The sequence below is a fragment of the Apteryx mantelli genome, chromosome 1 (genome assembly GCF_036417845.1).
Source record: "Apteryx mantelli isolate bAptMan1 chromosome 1, bAptMan1.hap1, whole genome shotgun sequence".
NCBI classification, from domain to species: Eukaryota; Metazoa; Chordata; class Aves; order Apterygiformes; family Apterygidae; genus Apteryx; species Apteryx mantelli.
This window is the reverse complement of record NC_089978.1, coordinates 171,371,465-171,384,669: the sequence shown is the minus strand read 5'-3', so window position 1 is coordinate 171,384,669 and position 13,205 is coordinate 171,371,465. Positions and strand designations below refer to the sequence as shown.

Genomic DNA, 13,205 nt, shown 5'->3' with positions numbered 1-13,205 from the left:
CTGAGGATTTTACCCCAAAACCTGTAATTCACTTAAGTAGCAAAAGGGCTCACTTAATTGAAAGCTAGCACAATTACTCTCATAAAATGATGTCTCTACAGCATTTAGCACTTTTTGAATAATTCAAGTGCAATCAAGCACTCCAAATAAAGGAACTACATTGCTTAAAAGTAATCAGAAAAGCCTACCAAGCCAAAATGTATAGATTTATGAACGGGAAGGTTCAGAAGGCCATGAGGCCATGTAAGGAACTGAACAGAAGCATGAGCAGGGATCTACTAAGTCAATCTAAAGAGAATTTTTCGTTCAAGACTTTTATGAAATAAGGCAAAGTAAGTACACTAGTCAAACAGTTAAAAGGCAGAGAAGATATCAAACATCTGATCAAGATCTGAGTTCAAATATAGATGTCATGTTGTCAACTGAGCCTGCTGGAAGTTATCCGGTGGTCTTCTGACTAGGAAATGCTGGAGCTGTTCCAGCCAAAACACTCTCCAGCTCCCATCAGCTCAAAAAGAACATGAAATTAAGGGAAATTTAGCTAAATTCACTAAGGCAGGAATGAGTGCCTCAATATTTTGTTTTACTTTCCTTCATTTATCAGCTATTATATCTGTGAAAAAAGCTTTTACTCATTGACTTCCAGAAAGATTGAAGAAAGTTGCAGGAAATTTGCTGGTTCTTGCAGGGAAAGTTCAAAGATCACAGGCTTACTTATAGAGCCAAGACTCTAATCCAAATCTAAACAACAATATAAAATAATTCACAGGGTCAAAAGTTCATAAGCAAGCTGATTTTTGGAAAGGAAAAGCATTCCACTTCTCACACCACTTAGTTGGAATAATGTATTTAAATGAAGGTCCCCAGGAAGATTTTTTTTTTTTTTTGACAATGCTAATCATATAACCAAACCTAGCCCTTTTTCCCCCATGCAATTAAATGACAAAGCAAACAAAGTCAGAAGGAAGCTAAACTTAATTATCACATGAAAGATCTTGGTGAGTAAAGATTAGATTTTCTTTTCTTATCCAGTTTCAAATATCAACTATCAAAGACGTCAAATGTATAAAATTAACATTCTTATTGTTACAACCAAGTTTCTGCTTTTATCTTCGATACAGGAAGGGAGAGAAAACATACTGTGAAATATGAAAAAGTACCACCGCAAAAAACATAGAAGCTGGAGAGAGCTCAAGAGCACGTAAAGTAAAATATACATTATTTAATGGGCAGTACGACTATTAGTTTATTCATGGTCATAATCAGTGCACAAGAAACTTTTCTATCTCCAAAAAAAGTCAACACTGAAAACATTTTGTGCTTATACTTTCAATATAATATTCTCAGAGAAATAAATATGCCCAAATATGTTAAGATGGAAATTTCTCATACATTTGATGGTACAGTATCAGCAGGCATAGATACAAGAAAGGGAACCTGGTTTAGCATATTGAACGCTGGCATTTAGTGCAGTCCAATCAACTACACCTGTGCAGCTCTCCTGAAGATAAGGGGCTTGCACAAATACCACTAAAGAGACTGACCTAAATGACAGGGGTTTATGCAAATGAAATGGAAACACTGATTGGGAGCATTTCTAGTATGCTGAGGCACACACAAAGCAGCAGCAATACCGTTTGAATGCGCACCGCAATGCTGTGAGCAAGGCAAAGCAGCTGAATCCGTAACTATCCCAAAACGTGTAGACCTGCTCTCCTCCTCTTCCACCACCAACCATTCCTTCTCATTTCCTCATATCGCCTTTCCCTCACATGCAGGCAAAAGTGTGTGTGCAGGTTTGTGGCAAACCGAACTGGAGAACCGCTAGGTTAAATATAGCCCAGAGCGGCTCCTTGATCTCGCTCACGGCAGCCACACTCGTCCTGGAGAGAGGGGGAGGAAAGGCCCCGCGTTCATGGGTCGGTGGGGAAGAGCCGAAGGAGCAGACTGTCTATCACAGAAAGGTCTGTGGAAGACAGGACAGCCTCTTTCAGCAGCAGTATCCAAATATCTGCCTAAGCTGCTTGTGGAACTTCAGTCTTATCGCGTGGTCCCAGCTCGAGGGTGCGCTGATACCACTTTAAGCTTCAAACATTTTTTGAAACACAAGTTTGGGATCTTTTGGTGTCGCTGCTGAGAAACTCAGAACGAAACAGGAAACACTTCTGCTTCTTGGCTTAATATTTTGCAAGCATTTAAAATGTAGAAGCATTTTTCATATCTAGGTAGCCTGTTATTTTTTTAATCTAAAGAGACATTTACCTTTAGTATCCCTATAGTCTGCAGATTCTTCTAAAAGGTTCTTTAAATAATCTGTATAAAAGAAAAAAAATAGAAATATTTTTGTAAAAGAACTAAACAGCACCAAAGTAGTAAAAAACATTTTTCCTGGAAATTTGCTTTTCAGACAGATGTATGCAGCAAAGGTCTACTATTTAATCTTTCAAATCTGTCAAAGTAATAACATAAGGAAAACTAGAGTTTTCACAATAAAAGCATGTAATGCTACCTTGCTGAGAAAACCTTATAGAAGCAGTGACCTTCTCCAAAGGCAAATTATATATTGTATATATTATTCCAGAACAAAACAAGCTGGTGAAAGAGGACAAGTACATATGTGCAATCCTTTACATTTAAGCTGACGCAAAAAACCTGAATATTATAGATACTACCTTGTTTTGTCTTAGCACCTAACTCGTGTACAAAAGCTGAGAAAAAATTAGCCCAACCCCGAAGATTACTATGATTAATATTTTTCAAATTAAAAAAGTATTATTTACCACCCCCACCCACCAAAATTGTCAAATAGGAATTTTTGGTTTTCAGTTATAAATCCAGCCCTCAACCACCAGATGGCACCATCTATTCATTAAAATCTTCCTTGGTAGTTTTTTTAAATCTATTTTACTTGCCCAAAATTCACCCCAAATGTCTGACTATCAAGAAAACATTCCCCTGGAGATTCCATTTCCTGGTTCAGTGTCTAGTTCACCAAGAAGTATGATGTCCTATCAAAGATATATACATATATTAATCAGGATATATATATATATAAGTCAGCCATGTATTCTCTATAGCCCACAGCTTTGAACTAGTTAAATTTCATGGAAACCCAAGCAGAAACTTCCAGAGAAATATATGCTGGAATGATATCAACAAATACCAATTTATAATTACCTTTTAAGTGAGTGAACGTATTCAGATTCTGACAGATCTACCAAAAACTAATCACATAGGGTCTGTGATTTAGCAAATGTTCAATACTAGCTTAGCAGTTGCACAAGTTTCATGCCTTTTACTCCTATGGGAGTAAAATAATTCAGCTCCCATGTGCTTGCCCTACCCAGATTCATCCTTTTACTCAAGACGGATCTGGAGCCAACAGTTCCTGCCTTCCTAAGACGTCTTGCTTCACACAGGCCCCCCCGAGATCACTCGCTGTACTGGAATGCTTTCCTCATGCAAAAAACAATTATGAAATGCGTTTCTGCAGTAAAAGTGCTATGAAGGGTGAGAAATCTTGTCAGTTAATGAAAGTTTTGAGGAAAAAAGAACCACAGAAAGAAAAATATTTGGCTTTTTTTTAAAAAAATACGTTTTTGGCAAAGACCTAAGGTAAGATCCAGCAGAGAAAAGCATGAAGAGCAGGTTATGGTGAAGGAAAAGGGACTTGGTGGGGTGTCCTGCAGGGAAGCTGGGGGAGGCAGTGAGGAGCGACTGGGCTAACTGGGCCACAAGAACACCCCCGATTTTCTGCTGTATTTGCAGTTCTGTCTGATCATAATCAGGCATTGGCCAATGTATGATCTTTTACTAAAAGTCTAACATGGCACCAAAACCTTTCCAACTTCATAAATATTTCATTGCTCACAGCCCTCAAAATCTTTTGCTGTAGTAGCTACCAGACATTTATGTGCAATATTTATGTGGACACAGTCTCCATTACAAAAAAACTCCACCTCAAATCACCTTGGGTTATGCTGGTAAGAAATTCATTTAAGAGAAAAATCAACAGGAGGCATCTTAAAAGGAACTGAGAGGAGTTCACACTGTTTTTAACTTGAGCTGAAAACCCTCGCTTTGATTTAACCTGGAGGAACCTGCTTCACAAATACACTTTAAGAATATTAGACCAAAGGTGCCCTCTCTTATCCTGCCTCCAGAGCTCTGTCAAGCAGCAACTGTGCCTTCCTACCCAGGCAAAGCGTACTTGGGACTCCACCATAAAGCAAGCAAGTTAAAGCTTTACAATTGCAGCTTGATCTTCATCTTGGTCAGCGCAAAGGACTGAAGCGGGGACCTCCCAATATGAAAATATGTGTCTTTGCAGCTTATATAAAAAAAAGCTAGATCTTCTTAAGGCTGCCAACCATAGACTCACTTCTCTCCAGACTGGGAACAAGAGGTAAGGGGATATAACTTACTAATCTCCAAATGTACTGCTGGCACTCTACGAAACTGTCCCAGGTGAATGGAGACATCCAATTTAATATCCAAAGTAATTGCACCAGAAGCTTAAAATCAGAGACCCAACGAGGGAACTAGTTGTTTCTTGGTGTATTCGTGCGGTACAACACGTTCCCTGAAACGATGACACTTTACAATTTTTTTTTTTTTTTGGTTGGTATATTCTAGCATTCTGAATTATATCAGCATTGAATAAAGGAGGGAAAATTAGAGAGAGATTTTAATATAACTGCATTCACTTAAAATGCTATAGTCAAAAAGGAAGGCCGCTCTTATACTTCAAGTCTGAAGCATCCAAATAAACTTGCAACTGTAAAATCCCCAAAGTGATAAATATTTACATAATGTTGATCTTAATGCTCTTTATGCACATAATTTTGATCTTAATTCTCTTTATGTACATTCTCTTTATGTACACACATGTACATGGCCGCTGGTAAGCGGACATGAGTTCATATCTAAAACTCAACTTCAGAGAAGCATCAGGACAGATTTTTTAGTCTCTTCTGTTCTGTGAATACACATTGGAAATTCTGTGTTTGTAACAACTTTCTGGAGGCACTAGCTTAAAAACCTATATGGACAAGAAGATTTCAGAGACAACCACAGGGACATTTTAGCAAAAATATTCTCAGATAAAATGAGTACAGAAGTCAAATATCAAGGTAAAACAGTATCTGCTCTCTTTGCCAAATTTCTTTGTCCTCTGAAACGTAGTTTAATTATTCAGACTTTTTACTCACATAAAAACCACCAGGTGATTTCTAGATGAGCCACTGGGTTCTCAGAGGAAAAAAAGAGTGACCAGAGAAAGAAACTCTTTTAAACAGTTTAAATATAGAACAGAGATAGAAAACCTAAATTTTTATCCTCTTTCCCTATTGCCTGACCTTAGGCTAGCAAAAGGAAAAGAAAAAAACAAGCAAAAAAATCTACACTTATACCAACAGCTTTCCACAAATGCAGAATAAAATAAGGAAAATAACACAAAACCAGTAATGCTGTCATACTGTTAGCATTGAGTTTTCCTTCTGTTGATTTAAATAGAAATCAGATCAACAGATTTGGGACAAATCTGAGAGCAAGCTACATGTGAGTCTGCAAGAACGGATCTGCTTTACTATAACACAGACTCGAAGGCTGATCCTTAAATACAGACAGATACAACTGACGTAGCACTAAAACTGAAGGTGAGACTGAGCAGGAAGCTAAGAGAGAAAAAGATCTGAAAAAATAAAGACACCAGGGGAGAAACAGCTGCAGCACTGTAGCTAGCACAAGCGTCTACCACCTAAGCAAGGTAAGGTTTGTGTGGAACAAGCGACAGCAACTTCTCAACCGTATGAGAATCAAAGAAGTTTCTTCTAACCAGCTTGCCTCTAACCAGCCTCCCCAACAACAACCCATCTAACATTTGCCGCAGGGGGGCCAGAGGGCAGGGTATGGAGAAGCGGGAGCCGGCGCGACGGAACGGAGAACCCGTGCAGCTAAGCGGGAATACCATGGCGGCTGCGCCTCTGCTCAGCTGATTTACGAGCCCACCTGCTCCTGCTTGTGCTCACACAGACCTAACAGCACGTCAAAGCACGGCAACGACCTTGCAACGTGGCTGCGTAGCAGCAGGTGACAAGTACAAAGCTGTTCCACCAACACGCAACGTCGAAATAGGAAGAATCCCCTGCTGACTCAGGCTGAGCAGCTTCGTTTCTGGGATGATTTTTGCTCTTCTGCTCTGATCCCCTCTGCCTCCCCCTGCCAGCTTCCCATCAGCTGACTGGGGTTGCTGCTGCATCACTGCAAGTCATGCCCATTCCCGTTTTGCTTGCTTACTTTCTGTCTCACCCACTCCAACAGCAGATCCAAATATTTGGCATCTGCTCTGAAAACTCGGCAACACAAGCGTGTATGAAGACGACGCAATACCACACTGAAGTGCTGGAAGGTGACAAAGCAGTCACGCCAGCCGCGTGGATACGGAAGAGCGGGAATAGCAAGGAAAACAGAAGTCTGTGAAATGGCAGGCTAGACTGAACAGTGTGAAAATGAAACAGATGCAAACAATTCAGTATAATTAAATCCTTAGTCTGACCTCTTTTATTCCTCCCACCAAACAACGAAAACTTCCGCTTCCAAATCAGTGCCCAGCATCGCAATACACTTCATGTCGGTGGCCATGTGTATTTGCAGGGTGGCTTAAAGCTGGGCAGCCACAGTATGGCCTGCAGGACTGGAGACTCCTCCAGCAACCACCATCTCCACAAAATGAGGTGTTCGCTTGTCAGTCACCTGTCCAAAACATCCTGTCCCAGCCGCACTCACAGGCAATGGTAATGAGGAATTAGTCTTCAGCTTCGTCATTTCATTTTAGTGCCATTCATCTCTGACATCTCTCACTTCGCTATATCACTATATACATATATATATAGTTTATATATATATAATATATATATACACACAGTTACATATATTCATATGTGCATATGTATGTGTGTGTGTGTGTGCGCGCGCACGTGCCTATATATCGAGAAAGGTATTTACTCTATCCCGCTCCTCTGTTCAACCCTTTTAATTAAAACCTTTGAAAATCTCCAAAGCTCCTTCACTGATTTTGGAATGAACAACAGGCCTATACCATGCCCTAAGTCAGTACAGTTTTAAAGCAAAACAAGCCCCAAATGTCTTTTTATAGTTTTACTTTATCAATTAAGAGACACTAAGATTTTTCCCTACAAAAAAAGTGGCCCATTTAATAAGGGCTTTTCACCCTTTCCCCCCCCATCTGTGACCTTAATGAAATGATTAAAACGAAAATAATCAACTTTAATAAGTTATTAACTTCTAGGTACCACTTAAGTCTACATCTGCCACAACATCACTAGTGTAAACACTTGCTGGGAAAATGCCAGCAAGCTGCTACAGAGCCAAGAAAAGGTCACAGAGCATTTTATTTTGTAGTTACTACGTAAACAGAGGCTATTTTTAAATTGCTCATCAAGAAGCGATGGCTTTCAAAAACAGTCTTAAGTATTTCCAGTTCCTTACAGGAGCCATCCCCTTCTTAAAACAAACACATCACAAAAGACTTCACAACAGCGGCCCATATCATTGCCCTCCTTTTATGGAGGGGAAAACACTGCATCATGGAGATGGCTTGCTCAAGGTCACCCAAATACGCCAATGTCGGAGCAGGGAAGGGAACCTAGCTTTCCTGGGCCCAAGCCAGCTCTTCAACCTAAGATAGGTTGTAACCCCTGTAACAAACCTTAAGCACTTACTGGAAATTTATGCTGAAAAGGCTTGTTTTGCTTTTAAAAGAGAAAGGATTTTGGAGACAAAACACCTGGGTGGGGAGGCGTGGCGGGGAATGGAGAAGATGCTTTCAAGAAAAGCTCGAAAGATGTGTATACACATCTTTCATTTCCTTCTCCTAATTCCAGTTTTCCATACTACTTTTTTCCTTCAAAAAAACCAAAAACCCACACACAAAAAAACAAAGCAGAGCTTTCCAATCCTCTAACTAAATTACTGGCTTCTGTTACCACAGAAACAAAAAATCAGCACAGGTCTCATGTTTGCAAAGCACAGCTGACACACCAGCAGAGAGCACATCACTGTGCACACCCTCTGTGTATCTTATTGCAATCAACATTAACAAAGAAACCCTCTAAATTCATGACTTTTTTTTTTTTTTTTTTTTTAAAGTTTCACATATCTGAAGTCAGATAAATATGCTTTATGGATGGATATGACTGCCTGAAAACAAGTTTCCTGGGACATGTGAAAACTGGCTGCTTAAGCCTGTAAAAGAGCTTGACTGTACCTGTCAAAAGGAGCCTGTACTGGGGAATCCTCTGAACAGGCTTGAGCAAATAATGCTTGAGTGCCAGACTAGCACAGCGGGGGCTCATCTGAAAGAAACACCCAAGATATAAATAACAATTCTGTGGTAGTCAAGGGTTCAAGCAAAAGAAAACATACCTTCAAGCAACTACCAACAACATCAAGTAAGCTTTATCTTAAAAAGACATGACTACTGTAGTGCTACACTGCACCACAGAGCAAGCATTTGCCTATGTAGAAGACATGCAAAATGTCAAGAAAAAAAATCAAATGTACAAATTCTCTACAGATTCAAAACAGTTTTCTGTTGTTGTTGTTGTTGTTGTTGTTGTTGTTGTTGTTGTTGTTTTAATGAGGAAGAGAGGTGAATCTTCCTAGAAATAAACAAAACACCAGTGGCAAAGGCAAAATACTCATTGGTAATTACTGTGAACGTTCATTAGGCAGAATGGCAGAGAAGATAACGTTGTGCTCTGAAGAAGTTTTAAATCAGTCCAAACTACCAAAGACAACATAGAAAAGATCCATGCTCCAGAAATTTTAATTATCTTGAGTTTGCATTCAAAATAATGTGTATCAGAAACACCAACTCTTTGAAAAGACCTCTTTTCCTCTTCCTATCTTTCCCGACTCTGTACTTCAACCTCTTCCTTTGCCTACAGTAAATAGCCTTTGTAACCATTTGTAAACAAACAGAGTAGGCATTACCCAAGAGGAAGCCCTTGTGGTGTGATGTGAGGTCAGTTCGTTTTGTCAGCTATCATCTACTTCATTTTTCGTGGTTAAATGACTGTGTCTTTGCTAGAAATAAAGTTATTAGTGTTGATTTGAGCAGTTTCTGCCATTTTCAACAATTCCTTTAATGCCAACTTAATCTTTGCAGGGTGATGGGAAAGCCTCACAAACGACTAAAACATTTGTGTGGATCGTGTTTAGGAAGTTTGCACCTTTTTTCTGTGTGTTAAGGGGATTAAGTAAAAATTTGGCAATGTTCTTAATGACATAAATCAGCGTTCATCTGATTGTTGCACGCGCTGAGTTTGAAGACTACTGGAAGTTTGCAGATCAGAAATTTCTATGTTTACAATGGAAATGAAATGAGTCTTAAGAGTTAGCTACTGCCTTGTGATGTGGTGGTGAAGTCAATCTGCTTCAAATAAGACAGTTAATTGGTGCATAGTATGATCAGGAGACAAAACTAAAAAAACAACTAATGATTTTGTCAATGCGTCTTCGACATATTTTGTGACAAGTGCTCAATTTTCTGAAAATCAAGATCTTTTAACATATCTCTCAGTGGTAGTCAAAATCACTGGTTACTTTAGAAAATCTGAATTTACTTCATTCCATTTCCACCCTTCTAGGTCTCAACCCAAAACTTTGCAGCAAAAAAGAATAAACGAATTGGAGGATGGTCTCTAAAGCCTTCTGTTGGCCTTACGATGGCCTCTTAAAGAACTTATGTTCACAAGTTCTGAAAATCCACAAAATAGTGTATTCTACAAAAGTCTACAGTACCTCAAAGTCTTTAACTACTGAAGCAAAACCTGCATTCTTCTTACACTGTTCATCTAACAGTGCAACATTTTTATCAAATTCTTTGATGTAAGTTGAATACATCTTTAAGTAAGGACCTTTTTTCACAAATATATCAGCAATTCTTTGATGGTCAAGCCTAGAAACAAGAATAGAGCAATTAAAAAAACCACAAAAGACTGCATATGTTAATCTTAGAGCAAAACGTTGATCTTTTCACATTAAGATGTTCCAGTTTATGTTCTGAACAAAAAACTTTCAGTCCAACAGATAGGCACTTAGCTTAGTAATGGCTCTGAAAAAATCTTACCAGGCACACAGCCACACCTCTATACCCTAGTCTGCAGTTAGATCATAACAACTTTATACGCAGTTTACTTAAAAGGACTTTGAACACAAGAACACCTTAATACAAGCTGGCCTCCTCAGGAATGGATCTTCAAACTTCAAGGTGTAGTCTCCGCTCCTTAATAGGAAGCATCTGATTACAGTCTTTAACTCTTTTCAATGCCTTTACTTGCATACTTTGAGAGCTGAATTCGATATACCCACCTGTGTAATTGAGAATGGGCTTTAACAGGATCATGGCTGTCAATCAATGCTGTGTTTGGTCAGTAGATCTCAACTATCTTTAAAATGCAAACTAATCTTCACAGCTCCCTACTCCTCTAATAAAATCAATCCACTTATTATCATGCCCAACTACACATGTAAGGATCAGAAATTTAGACTGAAACTAAATTTTAGACAAAAAAGTGTAGTTGCTCAAAACATGTTTACATGCCTTCTGGATCCTTTTGGATGCACCTAAATGCCAAATAAATCATCTAAATGGAAATTTGTCTCCTACATCCTAGAATTGAATTTTATCATTTAAAAAGGCACGTGGAAAACAAACAAGGGTAGAACCATGGTCATTACAGAGTCCCGTAAGTCCCTCAGATAAATTTTAACAACGTCAAAGGAATTGTATTCCTCATTGATAGTCACCAGTGAGACAATCGCTCTTCCAGTTCCCTCAGGAGGTCCCGATTAAGCTCGTACAGCTGAGGTAGGTAGTACAGGATCTGATTCAGGATTCTGTCCTCAATCACTGGTTTTCCAAGCTGCCTGGAGGCATGTGCCACAGCGTCCCGGAAATCCTGTCGGAGCACAAAGAGGACAGAAGCCCCCCTGAGAGAACAGCCTTCAAAGCACCAGGGCAGACAGCTGTGCTTTCTTTGCAGACAGTCCACGCGCTGTTCCCTATTACTGAAGGCAAGGAGGGACCATCTGTGTTATGTTTCTGTGCAGTCTTAACATACTCTCTGGGGACGGCCTTAATCCCTTCGGTTTCACACTGGACCTTTACTTTCACTGCTCCTGTGTGCACTATATGGAAGCTGTTAATTATTTTTATAATGCACCATTAAAAATGTGCTGATACTACACAGGAGGAAACTACAGAAAAAAGTATTTACTATCTGTAGAGCCTCTGTGGCCCTTGAGTATCTTCCTGGATCTTTGGACCAACAAGGAACAATGTTACTCCAGCTGATACAATCATAACACATTTTAAAATCATATCAGTTTTTGTAAGTCATCTACAGATGCCCTTTAGGAAGTTGTGCCTCTTGGATAAAATAATGTAGTGTCACAAAAGTTATATTTAGCAGTTCTTCCATACACAGGAAAATTAATATCTAACAAAAAGATATTGTACCAACGCATGCAAATCATGAGATTTTAAATATTAATGATAATCCTAAAACAACCTTGGCACCTTCAAAACATTTACAGGGAGGAGGAAGCCCTGCTCACTTACCCTTGAAGGAGCTTATTATAGTATTTTTATGCTATAACCAGCTCTCAATAGGACAGAGATCAGGTTTACCGGGCCTCTTTAAACAACCTAGAATTAAAATCTTGGTCCCATATAAGTCAGTATGGCCAGGATTGTATCCATAATGAAAGTCTGTATCTACTAGGAGAGGTATTTTCCCTGATCACATGCAAACAAAATTTTCAAAAAAAAGGTTAGCAATTTAGTATTTCACTTGAAAAATTAATCAAGTATATAACATGGTCTAAACTGACAAAAAGGAAAATCCAAGCTAGGATGTGATTACTGTGTTGTCGTCTCTCACTTGAATTTGAAACACAGTGGAAAAAAGACAACCTGTAACAGCTTTTTGGTTTGTGGTCTGCTGAAGCCTGACAGTCTGTGGACAATCTGCAGGTGGCCTGAAAAAGGTGACCAAATGGCACATATTCCCAAGTACTACGATAAGTTATATTTTAAATACGCATGGATTCCACACCTGCCTTTGAAAATTTGTAGGGTCCTCAGGGAAATAAAGCACAAGCAAACAAACAACCAAAAAACCCCCCTAAGCTCCACCCCTCCCACCCGCACAGGTCTCCCACAAGTCCTAGTAGCTATCTCAATAGCGCAGCATCTGGCACTATTTAGGATCTGTCAGACCTAAGTCTCAGATTTCTCCTGTCCGCTCCCCTCATCACATCAGCTCTCAGTAGTCGCGAGCTGGGGATGCACTTGTTTGCTTTGTGACCCTCCAGGTCACCCAGGCTGTGGCTGGGCAGAGCTATGACAAGAAACTGAAAGCAGATACTGGGCAATGAGGGCGAGGGGGCGAAGGCTCAGAATGAAGTGCAATGGAGTTAAAAAACAGATGGTGTTATTCATATGGAAATGGTCTGTTTTACGTCCTCTGTGCAGACTAGTGACACATAGGTTAACTACCAGCTGCATCTTACGCGTTTTCCTGACCCTAGGGCATTGCTTAACACTCAAATGATGCAGGAACTACAATGGCTAAAGCTCAGATGAGGCTTTCTATAGAGCCTCATGCAAAATGCATCTTCATATTACCGCAACATTCTCCCCTTAGTCCCCAAAATCACTCTTGCACACAATATATTGTATACACTTTGCCATGGGATGAAACAAGAATTTTAATTGAATGTTATAAGGCTGTGTGCAGAATGAAAAGAAAAGCAGTTCTGCCTATAGCATAATCAAACTAGGTTTTTCCCTGACCAAACAACAAAAGGAGAGCAGGGAGTCAGGTTTAAGCACCAGTAGATAAGACAGGAATGTCATTTGTGGTTAAGAGCATTTAACTAACTTCTAGATACTGCAGCCAAAGAGCCTGCAGCAGGTTTCCAAATACATGGAATCTGATTTCTCTATTGGCTTGATCCAAAGTGCATCAACTTCATGAGGCTCTGGATCATGCCATGCAAGGCTCGGTCTTTAAAAGAACTGGTCAAAGCTCTGCTTCATCACCCCCTCTGCCCCCCTCCACAACCGAGTCAACAGAAGGAGCCCTGCAGAGAGAAAACACAGGAAAGAAAGATAA

The 13,205-nt window shown here is 39.6% G+C and overlaps 1 protein-coding gene across 4 annotated transcripts in view; it reads right to left on the bottom strand.

Moving 5' to 3' along the window:
* The window catches only part of FGD6 (FYVE, RhoGEF and PH domain containing 6), a 76,068-nt gene that overhangs the window by 23,750 nt on the left and 39,113 nt on the right, over positions 1 to 13,205 (bottom strand). For all 4 annotated transcript variants that reach the window (XR_010886537.1, XM_067312397.1, XM_067312406.1 and 1 more), the window contains exons 6-9: positions 10,834 to 10,985; positions 9,826 to 9,982; positions 8,288 to 8,375; positions 2,263 to 2,313 (exon numbers count right to left, since the gene is read on the bottom strand). Coding sequence is in view for 3 of the 4 variants with exons in the window: in XM_067312397.1 (XP_067168498.1) it covers positions 2,263 to 2,313; positions 8,288 to 8,375; positions 9,826 to 9,982; positions 10,834 to 10,985 (448 nt within the window). In the remaining variant the exon portion in view is untranslated. The remainder of the gene's footprint in view (positions 1 to 2,262; positions 2,314 to 8,287; positions 8,376 to 9,825; positions 9,983 to 10,833; positions 10,986 to 13,205) is intronic.